Here is a 23,304-nt window from a genome sequence, read left to right on the forward strand (position 1 = left end):
TGTGAGGAAAGTCTCTGATGTTAATATTTGCTTTTATGCAAATATTCTTCTCTCCAGTTTACAAATTGGATTCAAAGACACCATTACTGTCACAGAAATGCAATGTTTGGCTTATATGTGAGAAATAGAGTGTCTGTCTCACCCTCTGTTCAGACACAGAAGGGAGGAAAATACCACTCCAGAGCTCTGATGAGCTGCTGAACACATAGACTCACTACATCTTCAAAGAAATGAATCCTGATCTTGTATAAAGAGTGCAAAACTCCCGGTGAAGTAAAAAAATACCTCATTCATATGTCTGGAAGCAGGATTCAGCTCTCAGAACTAAAACAGCTTGCACCCACCTGCTGCTCTAATTCTGAAACAGGTTTTCAATTAATATCTTGTATAAATCACTAATCCAGAGCAATGTGCTTTACTATGAAGACAGTATTCCAGTCATAAAGTGTGATCCAAGTGGAAACTCCCCAAAATTAAGCAGGACATTACAACTATGATCTTGGTTTTCTCCATGACAAACTCTTGCATTGACTATTACACATTTACAATGTTTCAGTTTTCATTTGGTTATTGTTGTTTAAAGCCGGAGAAGGCTTGCTCTTCTGGCCATCAGTTCCTCCTTTGGATGTGTCCTGGAAGAAAAGCCTTGGCATCCACAGTGACATTAAAATTCGTTTATATTCATTCCGAAAATTCTGGTTAAGAAGACCATATATTATTGCATTAAGGCAGCTGTTGAAATAGGCCATTAAGTAACTTATAATGAATAGCCATTCAGGAACTTTTGGTGCCATTTCTGTAGGATCAATGGCTACAGCCAGTCCAATGAAGTTTAGAGGTGCCCAGCAAAAGGCAAAAATCACAAAAACAACAAACATGGTAAGAAAGTTTCTGAAGTCACTTGGCTTCAATCTTGGCTTTGTTTCTGACTTGACTCGTCTTCGAACTTGAAGCACTAAAACCCAAATTCGAAGGTAGCAGAAGCTGACAATGGTGATAGGGACGATGAAGTGAATGACCACCACAGCTATCGTATAGTAGGAGCTTGCAGTTTGGACAAACGTGCATGAATAGATGCGTGGATCATACTTCAAAGAGCCAACAAAAAAATTTGGCACAGTTGCAATTACTGTTAATATCCAGACTAAGGAGACGTACAACATTGTATTCCAGCAGCTGTACACTTTGTCATAGGCAAAACTATGACATATGTAGCAATATCTGTTTATTGCAATTGCAGTGATGTTGAAAATAGAGCCTATTACACTTAGTCCCATCACAAAGCCACTGGCTTTACAGTGTGTTTCGCCCAGTGTCCATCCATTGTGGAAAATAGCTAAGAGCACCAGTGGGTATGGATACAAGGCCACCACCAGATCAGCCAAAGCTAGGCTCACCACAAATGCGTTACCTGGAAGGAAAGGAAAATACAGAAGCGTAAGTCTGAAAGCAAGCATAGCTGTGAAGAAGAAGAAAAGTGTTTCATTATTTTGGTCGTCTGCAATGCTAAATTATTGGTGATGTCAGCAAGCAGCTGGTATATAGGACCAACAGGGAAATGATTTTACAATCACTGTAACTTGGAACACCACAGAAATATCTGGAGCAACAGGATGTTTCAAGCCTGTTGGTGACTGGATTATATCCTCCTTGCTCTTTTTATCTTTAATAATCATAGCCATCAGTGAGCTGTTACATAAGCACATGTTGAGTTGTTTAAGTGCAGCTAACTCCATGGCTGGATTGATAAAATGAAAAAGATAGAAAAGTCTGAATTGTGCCAGGTAGGTAAGCCATTATGCCATTCTATCCTCTCACTGGAATGCTAATGGACAAGCATAAAGGAGAAGGATATACAAAGACTAGGTCTATAGGTATTGGAAGGATGTGTTGTTTTATGTATACTCTAAATTGCTGCACAATATTCTGTAGAAATTCTCTGCATGAATGGCCTACCCACACTGCAGTTATTTTCTCTTTGGATTGTCTAAGGAAGAATGGATCATCTTCACCTCTGCATCATCATCCTCTGCAGAAAGGCATATTTAATTATACAAAGAAAAGTTCAATGCATACAAGAGGAAGTATTCATATTTTCTGATGATGATATTCAGGGAATATAGGTGGTATGGTTGAGCCCTATCTTCTCTCTTTAACCGGTGTCCTGTTCATCAGTTTGAAATTTCTGACATTGTACCTAAGGGTATTTTTATAAAATAGTGAGATAGTAAACTATATTCCTGAAAAATGTTCTTTAGGAACTTCACTCTAGAAGATAGAGGTATTAACTTTGAATTCTTGGCATTTAGGTAATATAAAATGTATATGGTTTTTATGGTTTTGTATATGGCTTGCCTACTCTTTTTTCTTTCCTGGAAGTCATTGACAGCATGAACTGGTATGGAAAAATCCAAGCAGTTTTTAATTTTTTAAAATTGTGCATGGAACATAATAATTTTTTGAAAAGAGCAGTTAGGTGCTCCATTCTACAAATTCTGAGCTTACTAGTCCTCAACTAACAAAGCAATTCTCTGTGTTGTATTAAGAATGGCATTAACTGGAAGTCGTAAAAGCAACAACCATGTACAAATATGCTCATCAAAAATGAGCAATCAAGAATTTAACATCTACACTGCTTTCTCCACCTGCTTTACATCTGTAGCTTCTTGAATTAAGGAATGGGGAGCTGTCTTTCTCCCATACACATTAGGGGACCACCACGCTCACCAGAATTTGCACAACAGCAAGTAAACTTAATGGAAACCAGGATTATCCATCTGTACCCTCAGAAACATTGCCCAAGAACAGTGTGCAACGTATTTCAGATAGTCCCTTGCTATGCATTTAGTAGCCTGCTTCATATATTTTCAAAAGCTACACAAGTCTTTCCATAGCTGCAGCTGCATGATTTGTGAGGAAAGATTGAACAAATTAGGGAGACTATTGAGTGGGCCATGGTAACTTCAAATAAACAAAGCAGGAAGGATATAACACATTCCTATGATTGTTGTGAATCCAAGCAAGCTTCAGTCACAACAAGGAAGTTTCAAAATAGACACAGAGAAAAAAAAATTAATGGCAAGAAGAAGGAAGTGTAGGAACACTGTGCTTTGAGACCGCCACTGAAGAGTGTAAGAAAATAGAAAACAAGGATTTGTCAGTACTGGCCTAAATAAAACTGATCCCTTTGTGCAGGAAGGATGAGGTGACTGTGAAGGCCTCTTGTAGCCATGTGGCAAACAGGACAAAAAACAAAACTAACAAAAGAACAAGGGCATCTTTATCAGAATATATTTACATCCTGGCAACAAGAATTTCTCTTATGTTTTTTCATCACTGTATCTGACATTAGAAGATAGAGAAGTCAGAAGTTGAAAGTCAGAAGAAAGAAAGGAAGAAAAAAGGACAGAAAAAGGAAGGAAAAAAGACTCTTTTTTGTCTTTTAGAATACCTATTGGAGAAAGAGAGAATTTAGTCTAGAGTGTTCACTAAGATTAATCTAAGCTCTAAGGCCTTCCAGCATCAGCTTCTACCCAAAATGTAATTGTTCAGTTGAAATAGAGTGGGCATTGAGCTCTTTCAATCACATTTGGAAATAAACTGTAAAGTACATTTAGCAAGATATTTTCAAAGTTTTAAGTGCAATTTAGGACTTCTTGAAAATTCCAGGTGCAATGAATAAATAGACTGAGAAGGGAGCTTGTCAAAAAACTTAATTTACTAGTTTACAACTCAGAAGAAAAATGGTCCAATATCTATAAAGGCCTAAGGTGATTTGTCACTTCTATGGCTTTTTACAGTGTTGAATGTTCCAACTGTGCACTGCAAAGTAAGATCCAATGGTATTTTTCTTTCTTTGTGGATGACTACAGAATTAAGTTTAATGTTTATTACTGCAATGAATAATCTACAGAAGTAGAGAGAAACTTTTCTAATTCAAAAAACATAAATAATTGACATTTTGAGAAATCAGAGGTCTTAGACATTTTCTATGTGCTTGGAGAAAGTAAATGTTCCTTGACACACCTAACCCAGTGCTTTTAGAGTGGCCTAAATTACATTCATAATAGAACTAAAGAGGTAACTTTTTGCTGCCTGTAAAAAACAGAAAGCACAGAATTTTCATCTAGCTGGAATTATTATCAGTGCTTCTGGAATTTACTTGATGAACTTTGTTCTTAGATTTCAGTTTCATTAGAGAGAGGTATATTCATTTTTTCGCTGGAATGGAAATACCCCTTAATTACAAGCAGTAGTTACTGAAAGCAAAATGTCTTGCCAGGTATTCAAAAATGTGCACATCTGTGCTGTTTTAAACACTGATAGTTTGCATAAAAAAGAAAATAAGTTCTGATATTGACTTTGGGTGCAACAGAACTAGATAGGTATTTCATGAATCAATCCTACATACTGGTTTACTTACTACAACAGGAGAAAGAGAACTGTCACACCCTCTTGTAATCTTGATATGACTTGATGTTGTAGGAATTTATTTACAGAAACAACTTTTTGGTAAGGCCAAAACTTTTAAGGGCTAAGCATCTGCCTTCTGAAAAGACAACTGACTTTTAATTTCTCTACTAAAACCAGAAGCAATTGCAATGAGTAACTATTTTTTTAAAGGTTTTTCTTCTCTCTTTGGTTTTAAAATGGTGAAAATGCTTAATTATATATCATGGTGTTTGGGGTTTGGGTTTTTTTTTTTTTTTTTTAGGTAGTGTTTTGGTTGTGACACATTTGTTTAACAAGTTTTTATATGTTACATACAGACATCACCCTCTTCGATCTATGGCATCAGGTGGAGCAGAGAATTAAGTCTTTCACACACTGACATCTGAATTCCCTGTGACAGTACAAGCCAAGACCTAGGGTAAGCTTTGATTTACTGAGACATGTTAATTTGGTATAATGTTCAACAGTGTGTTGCTAACAGAAGGTGTAACATAATGCTCCAAACAAATGCCAGATGGGTGTTTGTTTTCTATGAATGTGACAGTTTAAAGGCAGTAATATGTTCTTTTGTAGTTATGTTTCATTATTTCAGATATTAGTGAGGTATACTGCAGACTTTGATAAAAGGGAAAGGGACAGGCAATAGATTTCCACTAGAACAACATATTTTAGAGCGTTCCTGCCCTCCAGCAGATCAACACTCCCATCCAATTTGGTGCTGTCTGCAAACAAACTGAGGGGGCACTCAATCCCCTTGTCCAGATCACTGATAAAGTTATTAAACAGGACTGGCCTGAAGAAGAATGCCAGACTCACAAGAACAAAACCTTAGCACGTAAAAAGGACTGAGGTTGTGGCTATGTGACTTGCAGACTCCTGGACTGGAACAGAACTGTGTTCTTGGCCCTACGTCTGCAGCTGTGAGTGAGTGCTGGAAGCTACATTTGCAGGAGGCGAATTTTAGGCTTATTAGGCAGATCTCTCAATTGTTGACACAGACTTACTGAAAAGAGGTACTTAAGTTGCACTGTCATTTTTGAGATCATGATTTTGGCAACTAGGCATGAATGTAACCCACAACAAAACCTCCGCTTCTTCTGCACTCTTCTTCTCCCTCTGGTTAAATATGGGAACACTAGTCCTTGCTGCGAGTTTGCTGCCTGGAGTTTGCCAATAGACGGCAGGTGCCAAAGTGCTGTGCTGCTCAAAGCTGAGTAAAAAGGCCTGAGGTTTGTGATCCCCTGGGCGCGCAGTTTTGCTCGCCCGCGGCTCGCTGCGGTTCTGCTGGGGACGGTGGTGATTCTCTGTTGCCACCTAGTGCGGGAGCCACGGCAGAGACAGCGCAGAGCATCCCCAGCAGGGCGGGAGGAAAACGCCCGGGGCGGCTCTGCCAAAGCAAAACGCTGATCGTTAATCAGATACTACATCTATAAATAAATATAAATGGCGATAAATACTTTTCTGGGCTTCTGATACTTTCTGAGATTGCAGGAACTTTTCCACTACCGGGTATTTTCAGAGAGAAAAGGGGAAGCAGAAGAGGCAAGACAGGCTCTACAACTAGGAATTTCACTGCTGCCGAGTGGTTAGGACACTTCCATGATAGAACACTTCTTTGAAAAAGACTTGAGTTTGTCTCCCGTAGTCCCCAGAGAGTGCCCTACTCACCAGCCCTGCTGCTCTTCTGGGGTTAGCGTGCTTGTCTCTTTCTAGGTTATGTTCAAGAATTTCAGCCTAGAATCAGAATACACAGGTTACCACTTGTATTGTAGAGTGCTCTTTATCAGTATGCTCACCCAAAAAAAAGTTTAGGAATCCCTCTCATGATTTAACAGCAGGAAAACTGAGATAGGTGCAGGAACTCTCCAGGGCACTGATTAGGAAGAACATTCCAGGTCCATGAACCTTGCTCTTACTTTTTTCTGTTAGATAATACCACCTCTGCTAGGCATCCTCTGGGAAAAGTGGCAGCGCTGGTCCAACTTTCTTCTCCCAAACAGCATCATAGTGGCATACTGATGCTGAGGGATGGAGCACATAGAAGAGCTAGAGCTGTTAAATAAGGCTAGTTGTAGTTGTATTAAAACCAAATAAAAGGGAATGGTTGCTGCACTAGGTAGCAAATCCTTAACAGATTTTGTAGCTGAAAAAATTTTGCTTGGGTTCAATGGAAGACTGGAAAAGTACTAGTAAGAGTACTTATTTTAAGTACTACATCTGAAGTTTACTTAACAGACATACCATAATAGATTTAGGAACTCCTCTGAGAGATGGAAGGAATCACAAGTTGTAATAATACAGAAGCATTGTGCAGGGTTCAGCATTGTGCTCGGTTCTCTTTTTCTCCTCAGTTCCTGCTTCCATCTACTGCTTAAGACAGAGTATGAGTATAGTTGTGCCTTGTTCTGTGTGTCCAGTCATCTGAAACTGAGCAGCATTTTGCAGCAGGCTCAGGGGAGAGGATCCCTTATATCCATGCCCTAACAATGAAGTCAGCCTCTTGCCTTGGGGGTAGTCTAGGATGGAAAAGGCCCATGTTGTTGCTGAGAGAATATAGACTTGTAGAAACATAGAATGGTTTGAGTTGGAAGGGACCTTAACTATCATCTTATTCCAACCCCCCTGCCATGGGCAGGGACACCTTCCACTGCATCAGATTGCTCAATTCTCTACCCAGCCTGGTGCTGAACACTTCCAGGGTTTGGACATCCATGTTTTCTCTGGGCAACCTGTACCAGTGTCTCACCATCCTCCCAGTAAAGAATCTCTTACTAATATCTGTTCTAAGTCTACTCTCTTTAGTTCAAAATCTTCCCTTTTTCAGTTTAGACGTCCCATGGGGAGCAAAGCCAAGACATTGACTCTGAGACTTGGCACCATGGCACCAGTGGCAGCCCAGCCTCAGAGCCTCTGGCTGCTGAGCACAACCACTAAGTAACAACAAAACCAGACTGTTTTTTCACTGGTTCATGAAATAAGTCCTGTTTTCTGTATCTGCCAGTACATATCAGCTTAATTTTCTTCTCTTGAAGTAATCACAGCTGTTGATTGCTTCAACCAAGAAAGAATAGGAAACCTACTTGTACAACTGCAAGTATGAAAACTCATTTACTGCTGACAAAGGGGCTAATATGAAAAGCTGTAAAATACAACAGGTGCAATCTAGTTTGATCCTATAAAGAGCTGGGCGACCTATAATTTTTAATAACCTTTTATTCAGTGTCTCAGCATTATATTGCATGTAAAAAAAATAAAAGTGAAATATGTAGCATTTTATAGGATGTTGGTTTGTTAAAGAAACAAACAAAAACCCTACCCCAAAACTTGTTGGAGAACAACTATAAAAGACTGAAGTGTGGAACCCAACAAAGGAAGAATATTTCACTTCTAAAAACTCTGGAAAAAAGCTTCATTATGCCCTGACAGATTTTAATTTATATTGTGTGAAACAATAGTTCATTCCATCACCTTTATTATTACTTTCATCTTTGCTACTGTATCTAAACTATATTTGTGTCAAAGGAAATTATGTTGGTTTTTTTCTTTATTACTGCAACAAAACATTGCTCAAGTCCTTAGAATAACTTAACTTCCACCTTCTTTTATAAAAAAAGACAGGAAATTGAAAAATGAAAATAATTTTGTTCAAACTAAAACCATGTTTTGTTTTGTTAAGCTCATTGGTTTGTGTTGTTTTCTATTTTAATATTTGCTAGCAGATTAGTTGAATTAAAAGAACCCCAAACAAACCAACAAATCTCAGACAATAAATAGTTCTATTTTAAAATATAAGGTTTAAGATATTACTGAAGATACTCAGGCTATCAGGCTGGTATATGAAGTGAATAAAATTGGGGACTATTGGAGACTATGGGGCACAATCAGGACCAATTTGCCAAGAGATTTGATTAGCCATGATAAGGTGCATCTTGTAGTTCAGCCCTGCAGACCAATTTAAACAGCCCAGAACATTTTGACCAGTGTAGATGTTGGGGTCTCCACTTGCAGAGCTGAAGTCAGGCAAGTGGAAATTTCCTCAGGGCTTTGCTCAGCTGGTCCCTAGGGCTGCAGGTGGAGGACTTGCAGCCTGTGACAGCTGCCGAGACAAATATGTGCAAAGCATACACATGTCAACTGATTCCATCTGCTAAAAGAAACCAAATCTAAGCCCATTACTCCTCCTATGTACTTTTGGGTGTTACTGTGTTCAACTCCCAGACACAGTGGAGAATCCTGGATTTTTATAAAATAGGATCTGATACACTGCAGTAAATAGAGTACATGGGAACATCTAATTGGAAAACACTTATGTTGACAAGTTGCCAGTGCTTCTAAACAACCTATGGAGTCCATTATAATCTTCTTTTCTTCTCTTGTTTCCTGTTTCACTTGACAAAAATGGCCATTATAACCTTTCAGTAAGGAAAAGTCTTACCCTTTCTGCTCTGAGCTTTTGGAAGGCCTCATTACTGTACATGCATAGGGAGATGAATGTCTTCAGAAGCTGTTGTCAGTCTCTGCCATCTGCTTCTTTTGGAAAAAAGGTCTTAAAGCAAAGTACAGTGACATGATTCATCTTATAATGATACTCATGGGTTTGTAAACAGCATGTGAACAGATGAATAAATAAAATGCTTTTACAGAAGATGATTGTGTATTCTCTTCTGAAGTATTAGCTGCTTTGTGTTCCAGCTCAATACGGACAAAGTGTGTAATGATCATTTGCTGAATCAAGGTCTTTTCTGAGAGCCAGTAGAAGCCTTGAGAAATGACAAGACAACAACTCTACTGTGGCTGGGCCTGCAAGTCATGATATTGTTGAGATAGGTAAATGAGGGGTGATAGGCACGCAGCCAGTATAGCCATGGAACTACTAAAGTTGGAATTGATCTCTGGAGTTCATCTAGTCCAGCCCTCCCATTCAAAGAGGGATAGACTATAGTGGGCTGTTCAGGGCCATGTCCAGTCAGCCTTTCACTGCCTACTGCCACAGAGACTCAACAACCTCTCAGGGTGACCTGTTCCGGCAAGGAATCAGTGTACAGGATATTTACCCCTTTCACTAGGGAATAGAGGCAAGATGCTGTCAATTTTGCGACAGATGAGGGGTCTACTTGATCTACTAAATATCAGAGGGTACTTAAGATTATACCTGCTACTCTGCATGCACGACATGGTCATTAACAATGAGCTAGACTTGCTTGGTCAGAAGAAGAGGCCCCAGTGCAGATTAGAATAGATGGGGCTTTGTTTTTCTTATTCTTCTGCCTTCACATTCTTTGTGACAGCAGAAATTTTGAACAATCTTTGACTGGACAAAATAGTCTGAGCCAAACAGAGAACCTGGACCAAGAAACCTTTCTAGACCAGTAAATTTACCAGTAAAGGTACAGAACTCTGTGGGGGTGGAGTGTGGAGTCTGGTAAAGGCTGCACAGAAAGAGGCAGGAGGCACCAGCTCCTGGCAAAATCATTTTCAGAAAGCAATTCCCACTGGCTTTAGTAAGGCTAGAATGCTCCTCCTTATCTAGATACTCGCCTACTAGGTTAGAAGAATCTAATCTAGATTCTGTAGATTCCTGTTCCACAGGAATCCAGAATTCCTGCAGAATGCTGCTCTGATGACCTTTGAGCACTGTGAACTGACTGCAGCCAGCCCTTCAGACTCGCTCCTTGGGGCAGTTCTAGCTGGTTCACCCCAGTGAGTGACCTGGTGGCCTGTGACCCAGAAAGAGAGCTGTGGGTGACTTCTGTCTGCCTAACCTACCGAGTCACACCTCTTCTACTCCATGAATACACTTGCAAACTGGAGCAAACCAATATAGCTTTTACTAAGCCGAGCTCAAATGGAAATAACTATATTTATTCTTTAATTTATATATTCTCATGTAGTTGATATATCTATATCTATATCTATATCTATATCTATATCTATATCTATATCTATATCTATATCTATGCACACTACATGAGAATGTTTGAGAGTGTTTGAAGGTCACCTACTTCACTATTGTGTTTGCTCTCCATGAGCAGAGCAGATATTCTTGCTTCGTCTTTGACCAGGAAGCTGGCTGGACAGCAAGTTTTACAGTCTTTATGGTCCTAGCATACCAGGTGTTTCATAAGAGTGACTAAAGAAGATTGTATTGTTTTTAGATTATCCAACCAAAGGCATAATTACAGGACCTCAAATTAGTTAACTTTTCTTCTACTTTGAAATAACAGATGTCAAGTGATGCAATTGGACTCTGGATTGTGTAGTTGAGGTTTCATACCCAGCACCATAATCAGAGGTAAAATCTTATAAGCTCTTTCAACCCACTTACCAGTAGATAATTTTTTTTAGGCAAATCAATATTGTTACACCATCCTTTTACAAAGCCTGCCTCAACATCTGATTATTATTTTCCACATTTTCCTTCCAATGACTGCAAAGGGAAGAATAAAAAGAAAGGAAAGTCTTTCTTAACATGAAAACTGACTCAGAAAGTCATCTTTTGTCCATGGGCTCTAATCCCCACCTGTGAATCTAATAACAATTACTTTTGCAGTCCCTTTAAAAATATCTCAGAGAGACTTCTTGTCCTTGAGTAGGAGTGCTCTCAATTTCCACAGCACAACACTCACTTTCTGACACTATATTTTGTGCAGTTAAACATCTGGAGTATAATGGTGTACTGTCTGACTTGTGGCAGGGAAGTTTGAATTTTAACCATTCTTTCTGCCATGACCGCTAGCATAGCAAGACAAAAGCATACAAAGATACCAGCCCCCTAATAATAATTTTTTTTCCTCTCTAACAATCAAAAACTACACCCTGTGCATTCCAGCGAGTAACAACTGATTTCAAGCAAGCTGGTTGGAATGTTTTGTCTCTTGAATATATTCCCAAGACTCTTAAGAACCTTCAGTGGCAGTCCACAGAAAGGAGGGATGGACAACTCCCAGCTGGCAGGTAGTGACTATGCCATTTGCATGTCTTTACTTGTCTTGAAGAAAAGCAGCATGTTTTAATATAACAGCCTTTTATTTCTCAGTAGAAAATCTGATTAGAGTTGACTACTTCTAAGAACATATTTTAATAGTCCTAGGGATCACAACTCCAATGAATTTCACCATGGACAGGATCTGCACAGAATGGGCACCTTGGATAGACAGTTTTTTCATCAAACTGTGTGGATAATATTCAAAAAGTAGGTTATTTTTACTTGAATAAAAATTAGCACATAAAAATATCTAGATTGATTATTTTTACATATATTCATAGGTGACAGCCTTCTCACAAAATGTTCTTTTCCCTATTTGCACTCAGATGAAATGCTGTGTATACTTGAATTATTTGGGAAAATGGAACTGGCATTAGAATGAGAGGACACTGAGAATTTTGGGCAGCATTGGAGCAAATCATAGACATCTGAGGATGCCACTTATTGGTTCCTGTCTCCTTTGCAGTGATATATTTTACAATTTGCTGCTAGTTCTAAACTTACAATTAGTTAACATAATTGTATTTACAAGGGCTGAGATACCAAGTGGATATTTTTCTTGCTAGTCAGACTGTTAGTTCCAGGAGCTGCATGTGCTATCTTCTGACAGCAATTATTGCCTACTTTGAGCAAATAAGGCAATATAAACCAACAGGTAAGCAGATGTTCTATAACAAAAAGATGACAATATAAATGGAACTATCATATAAATTATTATCATCTTCATAAGGTGTTTAAACATTGAAACTGATCCAAGTCCATAAAACACAGTTGAAAAAAATTAGTCTGTCAGAAGGTTTTTTCTGCAGACATAATTTAAGCAGCATTTATTAAACAGTGTAATCAAATACCTCTACAATTGATAAATAATTTTAAAAAGAATCCCAATAGTCAGGATTCTAGTCATTTGATGAAGTCAGGATTCTAGTCATTTGATGAATGTGTTTAAGGTGTTTTTATTTGTTTTCATGTCAAGATGAAGCTGTCCCATATGCAGCTGAAATGTCAGGAAAATGCTGACTCTCATATAGCTCAGACCTTATCAGTATGGAGATCAAAAGTAAAACAGAAGATTCTAAAGCAGCCACAGTTGTTAGGGAGGACGCACCACAGTATTGCACCCACAGTGATTTAGACATGTTTCTGTGGGATTTCGCTGTCAGGAAATCTGTTTTATGCCCATATCAAGGTGGAAAGTTAAAAAAGCAGAACAACTGCTCAGATTCATTTTTAGGAAGATGAAAATTGTAGCATTAGCATTCCTTTCTGCAAATGAAAAAAAATGGTTTTATCAGCTCAGGATAACATGGCTGTTTTCCTATGTATTCTTGGGAACAAGGCAATGTACTTGCCAGTTTAAGGCGCCAGTATGCACTGGTAAAGGATAACTTCTAGGAAGCTAAAATCTGAAGCAGATCTGAAGGTAGTGGTACTCATAATAGATCTGAATTGGAGTAGGAGTAGAATTTACTCCTAGAGGCAGAGAACAGGTTGTCACTGATTTAATGGAATGAGAGTAGTCTCCTGTAACATCCTCAACACAATGATTAAAGTAATCTGGTGAATATACATCTGCTAAGAATAGATGAAAAAATTAGTCTTTTAAACTGAGTTGTCCCAGCGCTCTGTGGGGAGGTTTGGTCTCTTAGCTCTCACTGATTGTGCCAAAGAGCACCACGAATCCTTGAATTGCTTCTGCTGGTCCATCCAAGAATAGAGTTTTACTGCAGAGAGGTCATTCCTCATGCAGTCAGTGCGTCTTGCAAAAGGAATGTCAGTCCAGAGTCCAGGAGAGAGCTGGCAGGAAAGGGAGTGCTCCTAAGACCCATTGGAACTGCCACAATACAGCTGCTAAGAGCTCCTTCTAATTTCCTGTATCTGAGAGTGTGTTTGTGTTGGTTATATCAAAGAGATGAAAGAAACTTATTCATACTCTGAGCTGGAGAGAAAAAAAAAAAAGCAAGAGCTGTGTGACTGTGTTAGACTAGGCCTTAAGGCCAGCCTGAATACAGTGTTGCAGGAAAAGCATCCCACTCACAGCATCCTTTGGTTTTCCTTCCCTTGAAACCTGGGTAGCGTGGACTAGTGCCAAATGAAATACACGACATTAATACACCCTTAGATTCTTCGTTACAAGTTCAGGAAAACATACTTCTGCAGCTCAAATGAATCCCTATCATTTTATTTCCTCTAAAGATAAGCATACCTATAGCTCCACTTATTAAATTGAATAAGATTTAATATTACATTCTAAAATAAAAGTATCTTGGACCTGATCTTGGCAATAAACTTCCTTTTTGCTTATCAATAAATAGAATACTTACCGTACAGGATAAAAGTAAATGATAATTCAGAACAATGATAATTTGGCAATAATGTGTTGCCAAGTGCTTCAAAGGTTGATACAAAATACCCTGTGGCTGCAGAATAACCTCACTAAGTTACAATTTTACCCTAAACAACATTCCCTGTGGTGCAGATTGATAGAGAAATTATTTTTCTATTTTATGATGTTTCTATACTCTTAAATACTTCTTTCAATCCCTCTAGGATCATAATTACCTTACAATCATCCTATTTCTGAAATAATTTAAAATTCTGTATCCTTCAGATTTTTTCTCTTCTAGAACAATCTTAGGTTTCCACTTTTCACTTTTTTCTAAATTTACCTGCAAGATTCACCTCCTCTGTTAAAGAAATTTTCTTATTTTGGAAATTAGTAATACTGGCTTTTCACTTTGCACTTCTGCTTTTGGATTCAGTTGCAGGTTAACAGAGTTTAGAGTTATTATTTTATAAGTAACTTTGAAGACTTATTTTCTCATTTGGTTACTGTTTGGACCAAGTCTCCCAGAAAAGAGGATGGAATTGGTGATGAACTTACTCTGGTTCCTCTCCATGAAGAGAATAGATGCATAATTAGAATTATGGGATGAGTCACGGGCACATGACTGAATAGTTCTAGAAGTTATATAGAAAGATTTGGAGTATTGATCATTTGGAGGTATTTTCTGGGAAGAGGTTTCATATCTTCATGGGGAGGTTTCATATCTTCACGGACAGACTTCACCTAAGCATATGGGATACCATCTTGCAATCCAAGCTGGCAGAATGAATAAAAAGAATTTGAAGTTGAGAGATGGGAAGAGAGCTTGAGAAGAAACCATATAGTTTCTTCATTTAACACCCAGGGCAAGGGAATTTTGGCTTCAGGAAGGTGGTGGCAAAAAATATAGAAAACAGGAGCTCAAACATTGCAGAGTTTGACTGGAGTGGTAATATAAAAAGCAGTAGAGTCAGTTAAAGGGTGCCAGGAACCTATGCAATAAAATAGGGGATCCAAAACCAGTGAGAAATAAAAATGAAACTTTATGGAAACAATTCTGTTAGAATGGAATTGCACCAGTGATCAGAGAAGAGAAATACCAACCAAAAGGTCTATTGTCTTCATAAAAGAAGGAGAATGGAGAGATTGAGAGAGAGAGAGAGATGAGGGAGGATATCCTGGTAAAAGACAAAATTACATTGGGAAAGATTTGCAGAGACAATGTGCAGTGAAGAATGTAGAAACCTGAAATTGGATGAGAACACCTTCCTTTTAGGAGGAAAAAATTAATGAAGCTAATTTAACAATGCAAGTCCTCATATGTAAAGGGGAAAATAAGCACAGAAATGGCAGCTGAGTTCTGGACATATACCCAGCAGATTTCTTCAATTCAGAGTCTATTTCCCAATATACCCCAGCCTTTGTTTTCATAAAGAACAAAGACATCCCTGAAGAGCCTGCCATAGAAAATAAAGTCGTATTGAAAGTAGATGAGATTATTTTGGTTAAATTAAATACAAGAATAAACAAAGCAGACATAGCTAAGAAGGGGGCTTGCACATCTTGAAAAATAAAAGAAGCTAATTAGGAGAGTGAAATCAGCTGTATTGAGGAGCTGAGGGACTTGAATGTGGAGGGAGGTTGGCATTCCTTCATATCAAAGGTACAAAAATATTCTATTTAACTTGCATCCAAAAGAGGGAAAAATATAAGAAAAAGTACCAGATCTAGATGGAGAAGTTGTCTCAGTAAGAACAAGAAATGAGACTAGAAGTAAAAGATATGCCCACCAAGAAAACTGCTAGAGAGAGCAAGAATTGATAAAATGGAAACTGACTAACCCCCTAAATTTCTTTGACTTTGCAAAGGCTTCTAAAGTTACTAAAATGTCCTTTCAGCACAGAGAAAAAGAGGAAAGGAAAGACAAGTTACTTGGGGAGGGGGACCCTGAAAATTGAGCTAAAATGGCTCCTGGTTTGAAGAAAGATTTTGCTAGACCTTTTAATAAGGACAGAAATGGTGGTCTTGGGGACAAAGCAGGCTGACAGGTAAGGAATTAACATATCTACACTACAATAAAGCGAAAACATTGAAAAGGTTGAATATACTTGAAGGCAGGAATTTTTTAACATCTGTTATCTCAGAGATAGTGTTGTGTTCTGAAAGTATTGAGAGCTACATGTGGGACCAGTAAAAAGGGGCTGAAATGTTCCCTAGTCCTCACTGCCAGTAGGGAAGTGCAGATTTCTCTCAGGCTTGAGTGATTTGATTTCTCTCAGAGCTTGGCTCCCACATGCATCCCAAAGAGCAGTGTTGCCATGACTCACTTGCAGCTGTGGTGCTCTCACACTTTACTACCCATTTCCTCCTCCTTTGCTATGGTGCTGCACAAATGCTGGGTTTTTTTGCATGAATGGTGCTTGCAGTAAGTCAGAAAAGCAATTAGTCAGGGAGTAATAAGAGCAGCAAATCAGTGTTGCCACCTCTGGAAGAGTCATTTGTCTACCATAGAGTACGTGCCTACATGTCACCTATATTCAAGGTGGGAATTAGTTGAAAAGGAAGAATGAATTGAGAACTATTTGGGTTCTTAATCTCAGTTGTAGCCAAGACTGAAGAGACAAACTTGGAGGGATAGGAAAATTAAAGATGCATGTATAGACAAATGGAATAAAATCAATGTGAGCTTATACAAAGTGGCTGTACCAAGTAATCTGATCATCTTTATTTAATAAAAGCTGGACTTGGACTTTCTGGATCTGGGAGGTTGCTCTAAACAGATCAAGCCTTGGAATCACCAGGGTATCACTTAAAGTCTGTTGCTACCACTTCCTGGACAATGATGAAAGAAAAATTGTTGGACCGCAGGGAGATAACCTACATTGAACTAATTTTGTCTGTTTTAGAAGTATTACATCACAAAACACAAAGAGAACTAATGAAATTTTGTGATAATACAAAGTTGAGAGCCTACTGATACACAGACATGTCAAGATCTTTTTTTTGCTTGAGGACTAAAAGACCAGAAAGTGGATAGAGTATAATAACATGAGATATGAGGTCAGGCACTGAAGGAGTAATTGTATAACAAAAGAAAAAGAAGAGCTGCATCAGCAAGCGACTGCACCAAGAACAGTCACCCATATTATGCTACCACATAAAAGGAAAATGTGTCTTCAAGGCATGCCAGGTCCATTTTGTCTATCCAGGAAAGGACTAGAGCAAAACAGAATGTTAAAATGTTCTTGAGAGTATTAGTGCTACTTCATCTGTATTACTATTAACTGGTCAGTTTTCTGTTTAAGACAGATTAATTTAGTTTGGAAAGGCCTAAAAACCCCAGGAAAATTAAGAACTCACCTACTTAGAGGAAACTAAAAGTATTTGACTTCTCTACTGCAGAAAAAAAAAAAAGATTGAGGGGTAAACATTTGCTTACACCCCTTTAATATTGCAGAAAATTCTCAACAGGTGAAGAAATGATCCATTCAAATTAAATTCCGATTGTAATTCTACAAATAAAGATATCCACTCTAAGTAAGGAGCTAATAATCATAAAGTTAAAATAAAGTAAAAATGAGTTTGAATCATGGTAAGAGATAGAAGACCTTTATTCTAAGTGTTGGGTTCAATGAACTTTTGTGGATATTGGAGCTACGGTCCCTTCAATTTCTTAACATTGAGCACCTTTAAGGAGACCGTGAGAGAGAATATGAAAGCCAAACACACCCAGTCCTGGAGCTAAGAATTCTGTGGATCCAAGATTCAAGAAATGAGGAGTACAAAAGCTGAAACCATCACAGTGGGATCTCACAATCTGCTCATCAAAATATGTTCTTGTCAGGGTCACCGCTGGTATTAAAGGACGATTTTTCCAAGTGGTTTCAGAAACAGGTTTCTCCACTGTCGTTTTGTAAGAGATGGATTCCATCACAGGAAACAGCTATCCTGTATTCCAGTGGACAGGAAAAATAATAGCAGAGGAATAAAGGAGGGAAAGAGACCTGATGTGGCCAAGGAGATGAAGAATAACTGAAAACAGCATTTAACAATGGGGATAACTTACCTTCAGCTGTATCACAGAGATGTGGAGTGAAGGCTATGGAAAGGGAAAGAGCATGGAAAAATACTACAAGGCTTGTTTATAGTGCTGAACAAGTTTATTTAGTAGATGGATTAGTACCACTATTATAATCTTAAATGCAAGCTTGTTTATTTTGTACAGATGTCCATACGAGAAGCATTGTCCATCTCTAGAGCCACATACACATTAGACAGAACTAAACATGTGACTACACCGGTGCTCTTACAGGTAAAAGAAACATGAATTTTGATTTCATTTGTGTTGCAACAGCACCTTGCTATTCAAATGGAAATCAGAGTCTCACTCTGCTGTGTTAGCTGATATATATAGAAAGGAAAATAGTGGAGAGGGTGAGGAGGGCTGACAAAATGCACTAAAAATACCACTTTCCACTAATGCATTCTTTGGCAATGCACCAAGGTTAATATTAATATTCTGCCAAAAGTCAAAGGGTCTCAAGACCTCATTACTATTTGAAATGATATTGAATTAATGTGCCTAATTCTCACTTCTCACTGATTTTATGCTGGCTTTCGGGCCAACAAAGTATAAATGGTTTGCTTTATCTCTGTCCTCTGGGAGATGCCTTGCTGGTTCCCTCTTTATAGAGTGCTTCCTATCAGGTTCTTACCCTAGCCCATGATGTTATGTTTATAGCTACAGCTATACAAAAGTATCTTTAAAGTTCTTAAAAGCATCTAGTGGCTTTAATTTACTTGAGGCACCTTCGGGATACTTGATCATCCAGCAGTGGTTGTTGAGCTCATGTAAACTTTAACACTTCCAAAGTTCAGCAACGTAAAAGCTGCCGTCAACTGGGCATGTTTAATTGAAGACACACAAAATAAATAATTGTTTCTGAAAATTCAGAACACATTTGGCATTTCAAATAGAAAGGCAAGCTGATTTAATTTTATTATTTCCACATACAAAGTTTTATTTAATTTGGTAGTGTGTTAGATGAAATTGCTCTCTTCCCAAATTAGAACTGATAAAAGCATTAATTTCTGTAAATTAAATCACTTTCAGAGATCATAAGTTGCTCAGCCTCTCACAGGAAGACTGGGTGCAGTTATGTAAGACAAGCATGTTGATTCATACCAATTATGCCATGCATTACTTGGAAAAGTCTTCACAGATGTTCCCCAAAACCAAATTTAAATGTGGGAAAGAGGTTCCTGTGTGATCTGAAACAATCATTCTGTTTAAGGGTGGCAAAATTCCCACGTTTGAGGAGTGGATGAGCAATGTCCAGAAACACCAATCCTGTCTATTCTTTATTTCTCTCCTGCTGAACATAAGACGGTACAAGCCCAATGGCTAATAGGTCATTTCATTTCACTCCATTCTTGCACCTCCCATTATATAACAGCATATTAGAATAGATTTACTTTTGGTCGTGCTTTAATTTTAAGGACAGTGATGCATAGCTACATTGTTTCCAGTTATCAGATCTCTCTGCAAAGTCTAGAACAGACGAATGTTGATAAATCCTGGAAAAACTTCTAGACCTGTACTGCTTTCTGAAGGTATGATTACTTCTCGTGCCACTGAAATAGGCAGAGCTGTTTAATTTATTCCTTATACACCTGTGACTTGTTTGAAGTCCAAAACTCTCGTCCAAGAAGAATCTCTCACTAACTTCTTCAAAGGGAACAGAGTGCTCATGATGTATAGCTCTTCCTTTTTCCTTCGATCATCTAGATGTCTTCCTGTCATAACCATTCCCCTAGCTTCATCTTTTTCTTCTCTGACAAGGTCTCACTCCTTTCATGCCGTTTTTCCTCACCATTTCACTTTTTACTGCATTCACTCCCCATGCAGGTACAAACACGTCATTTCTTGTTTGCTTAGGATAGAAACTTGCAAGTCCACCTGCTTTTCCATCTTTCTTTGTCAGAGACTAAGGCAAGTACTGCCTTAGCTCTCTGCCACTTTCCCATCCCCTCTATCACTCCACTCACATCAGTTTACAATCCTCTTCCACTCTGCTTCCTCCGTAAGAAATTTTTCCTGAAAAGACTTTTGTAGACATTTACTAAACTATGCCTTTTCAGTTTCACCTCCAAGAGTCATGTCTCCCCGATGTAAAACTAAATACTGGCAATTTAAAAGGTATTTAACCTTATGAAGATCACGCAGAAATAATTCCCTGCTGTTTTTCACAGTACTTATCAAAGATAAAGAGATCTTTGGGACAGGGTCAGCAACATCACATTAAGGATTATCCTAGGAGATCAATTAGCAGGTATTTGAACTAGGTAAGACGACTACGTTTGGGGAATTTTTTGTTTTGTGGTGTTATTTTTGGGTTTGGGGTTTTTTTTTTCCCCAACAGTCCCAGGGTGCCACGAAGTACTTTGATCAGTATCTTGAAACTTACTCTTCCAGTCATCACTCTCTTCAAGTCCAAACTTCCCTTTGCTGTTGTTTGGGTGAAGGGAACGTTTCAGAGGAGAGTCTCCCTCTTCCTCCCCCTGGACGGGATTTGGTGCCTCGGGACGGCCACCCCCTCCAGCGAGAGCCTGATCCCTGGGGGCTTCCTCCGCCCTGGAGTTCATGCGCGAATCCCTCGGGAACTCGCCTTCCCCCCGCGCCGAGGGGGCCGGGAGAACCCCGGTGAGTCACGGCGGGTCCCGCGGGACTCCGTGCCCCGCCGCGGCGCCCAGCCCAGCCCAGCCCAGCCCCGCTCCGCTCGCCCGGGGCAGCGCCCGGCGCTGCTCGGCGCCCGCGGTCCCGCTCGGGGCACGCAGGGCTCCGGCTGCGGGGCGTGCGGCACTGCCGGCCTCGGCACGGCTCTGCTTCTCTCGGCTTGCTCCCCTGGGACGGACAGCACAAGCCGCACTAGCAGCGGCTACCCCATGTCTTCCCTCGCTCAGCCAAACCACCCTTCCAGGCGTTCTCAGGTTCGGTGCTGCTCGGGGGGGAAGGTGTGATCACTGATCCCCGTGCAAACGGGACTTGCCGGCATCTCCCGCCTGCAGCTAGACGTGCAGCGATTGGGGAGCGCAAGAGTTACCCCTCCATAAACTTCTTTTGCCCCTAAGTACGATTTAACTTAGAGCAAGAGCGAACGAGAGCCTGCTCCCCGTTAGCAGGAGCTCTAGTCACCGCACGTGAGACACGACAGCGCTTGGGAAGCGACACTGGTTAAAAAAGCCCCAAGCCAACACCCCCACCACCCCCTGGAGAAACAAGCCAGCAGCTCTGCCTCCTTCCCGGTGGCAAGGTAGCACCCGCTGACACAGAGGATCGATGGCAGAACCCTCTGGCTCCGAGTGCGGGGAGCGGAGCGCTTCGGACTCCTGCCAGCTCCCAGCAAAGTTTGGTTACCCCGACCTGCGTGCGCATGGAAAACGAGGGAACTCGAATCTCTAAGGAATGAGGAGTTCCGGGAACAGCTAAGTACTATAAGAACTATAGTAGATACACCACAATTTCGGGGGTAGCACTTTATACTGCACCGATACCCAGCATCCAGCCGAGTGCGGGTGTGCCCAGCTCTGCGCATCAGGGTACAATCGGCTCCATCGATGGAGGGAGCCGGAGGGGCTGTAGGATCCGCACGCAGCGGGACGTGCGAGAATCAGAGCCAGGAGGCAAATCAGAGAAGTTGGTAGGAAACTACAGAGTTTCGTAGTTTGAATCACGTTGTAACCAGCCCGGCAGGGATGAGGAGATAAAGCCAGGACGTTTAGCAAGTAAAAACCGCAGAGCAACATTCTAGCACACACAAGGAGAAACTGTAGACACGATTCAAAGACAACACCGCACTTTATTTGTAGCGTTCTGGTTGAAGGATATGCGATGAGGAGACAAGAAGGCGGTTTCGTGAAGACTGCCGTGGACTCTGAGGCGGGCTCCAGAGAGCCGGCTGAGCCGCTTCCCCACGCATGCACAGCACCGTATCTTTAGGACTCTTGAGCAAGTTTTAAAAGCTCCTCCTTCACTCCTCCGATGGCTTTGGGCATGCTTTTTGTCGCCGGATGGCACCGATTCCCCTCCTCGGGAGCTCCATAGAGACCACATAATGCCTCATTAGGAACCACTGAACGACCTGCGTTCTCGGACGGGGGGGCGGGACGGAGCCCGAGGGGAGCGCAGAGGCGGTGCGCTGGGAAGGGTGACTGAGCGCCTGGGGGTCCCTGCACACACTACAGGGCAAGAACCCACGGATGGGGGCTCTGGTCCCCCGCCTTCAGCGGGCGGCCCGCACAGACTCGATAAGCGGGCTGGACTCCTCAGGACAGCTGGAAGCGAGGATCAGGATAGCGGCGGAACTCCGGGCGCTCGCTGCTCCCTGCTACCGCCGGGGCAGGGTGCGGGGGTCAAGCCCTTACCTGAGTTCCGAAGCTTGCGGTTCTTGAAGACGGAGATGATGACCAGGAGGTTGCCCAGGATGTCCACCACGGTGGTGAAGATCAGCACGCTGGACAGCACCGGCACCACCCAGGCGGGCCGCGGGGCGCCCGCCGCCGCCGCCTCCCGTTCTGCCAAGCCGAGGCGGCCGCGCCCGCCCGGGTCACAGCAGTTCCTTAGGGAGCCGTTCTCCAGCATCGCGGCCACCCCGTCCCGGCGCCTCCCCGCGGTGACCGGCGGCGGCCCCGCGGACTGGCCGCGCGGGCGGGCGGGAACGGCTTTAAGGGGCGCGCCGGGCGCTGCTCCGCCGGGAGGGGCGGGGATGGGGCGGTGCCAGAGCCCCCTCCTCTTTCGCGGGCAGTGGGGGAAGCCCGGGGGCGGGCCCAGCCCCGCCTGCCGAGGGAGGGAGGAGGCGGTGGCGGCCGGCGGGAGCGGCGGCGCGGAGCGAGCGCGGCGGGGGCTGCCGGGGCGGGGGCAGCATCCGCGGGTAGCGGAGGCAGCCGCGCTCGGCCATCCCCGGTGACAGCTTGCGTGGCCGGGGACAGGCGAGGGCGGCGGAGAAGCCTCTGTCCCAAAACACTGTTCCTGCCCCAGGGCTCAGCCACGAACATCCGCCATCCGCCGCCGGGAGAGGCTTGATTGGGGTTGTTTGTGTTTTGGTTCTGGGGAGTTGGTTTGATTGTTTTTTCCCTGCCCCGCGGCTCGGACCGCCGTGTTCCCGGCAGCGCAAGGCCAGCGCTCCCCCCGCTCTGTCGCCGCCAGGCACACGGTGCGCCCAGACGAGTGTTCCTGGCACATTCCTCCCGTCGGCCTGGCAGCAGATCTGATGGGGTCGTACACTGCCTTCGCCGTGGCCTTGTGCCTCGCGTTTGAACACAGCGGTCAGGTCGACAGAAAGGGCAGCGCCCGTGGGGCGATAACTGCGAGCGCCACGGACGGGACGTGCCCGCGCCCATGTCGGCATCGGAAGCCGGGCGCGTTCCGTGGGATTTTCCTTTCAAGCTGCAGGGCCGACAGAAGGGCACCGACGGGCTTCATTCTGCAGTTACGCTTGAAACATATCGTTTCCTTTTGGCCCCTCAAAGTGACAGCTACCAT

General features: G+C 41.8%; 1 protein-coding gene across 1 annotated transcript; it reads right to left on the minus strand.

The window, feature by feature from the left end:
* Positions 1–542: 542 nt before the first annotated feature.
* MTNR1B (melatonin receptor 1B) lies at positions 543–22,404 on the minus strand (the record flags this gene model as incomplete). The annotated part of the gene is made up of 2 exons (XM_084226699.1): positions 543–1,411; positions 22,188–22,404. 2 exons carry the CDS (start codon positions 22,402–22,404, stop codon positions 543–545), a joined length of 1,086 nt encoding a protein of 361 aa, XP_084082825.1.
* Between the last annotated feature and the right edge of the window lie 900 nt (positions 22,405–23,304).

Source organism: Fringilla coelebs, assembly GCF_963513975.1.
Source record: "Fringilla coelebs genome assembly, chromosome: 2".
Lineage (NCBI taxonomy): Eukaryota > Metazoa > Chordata > Aves > Passeriformes > Fringillidae > Fringilla > Fringilla coelebs.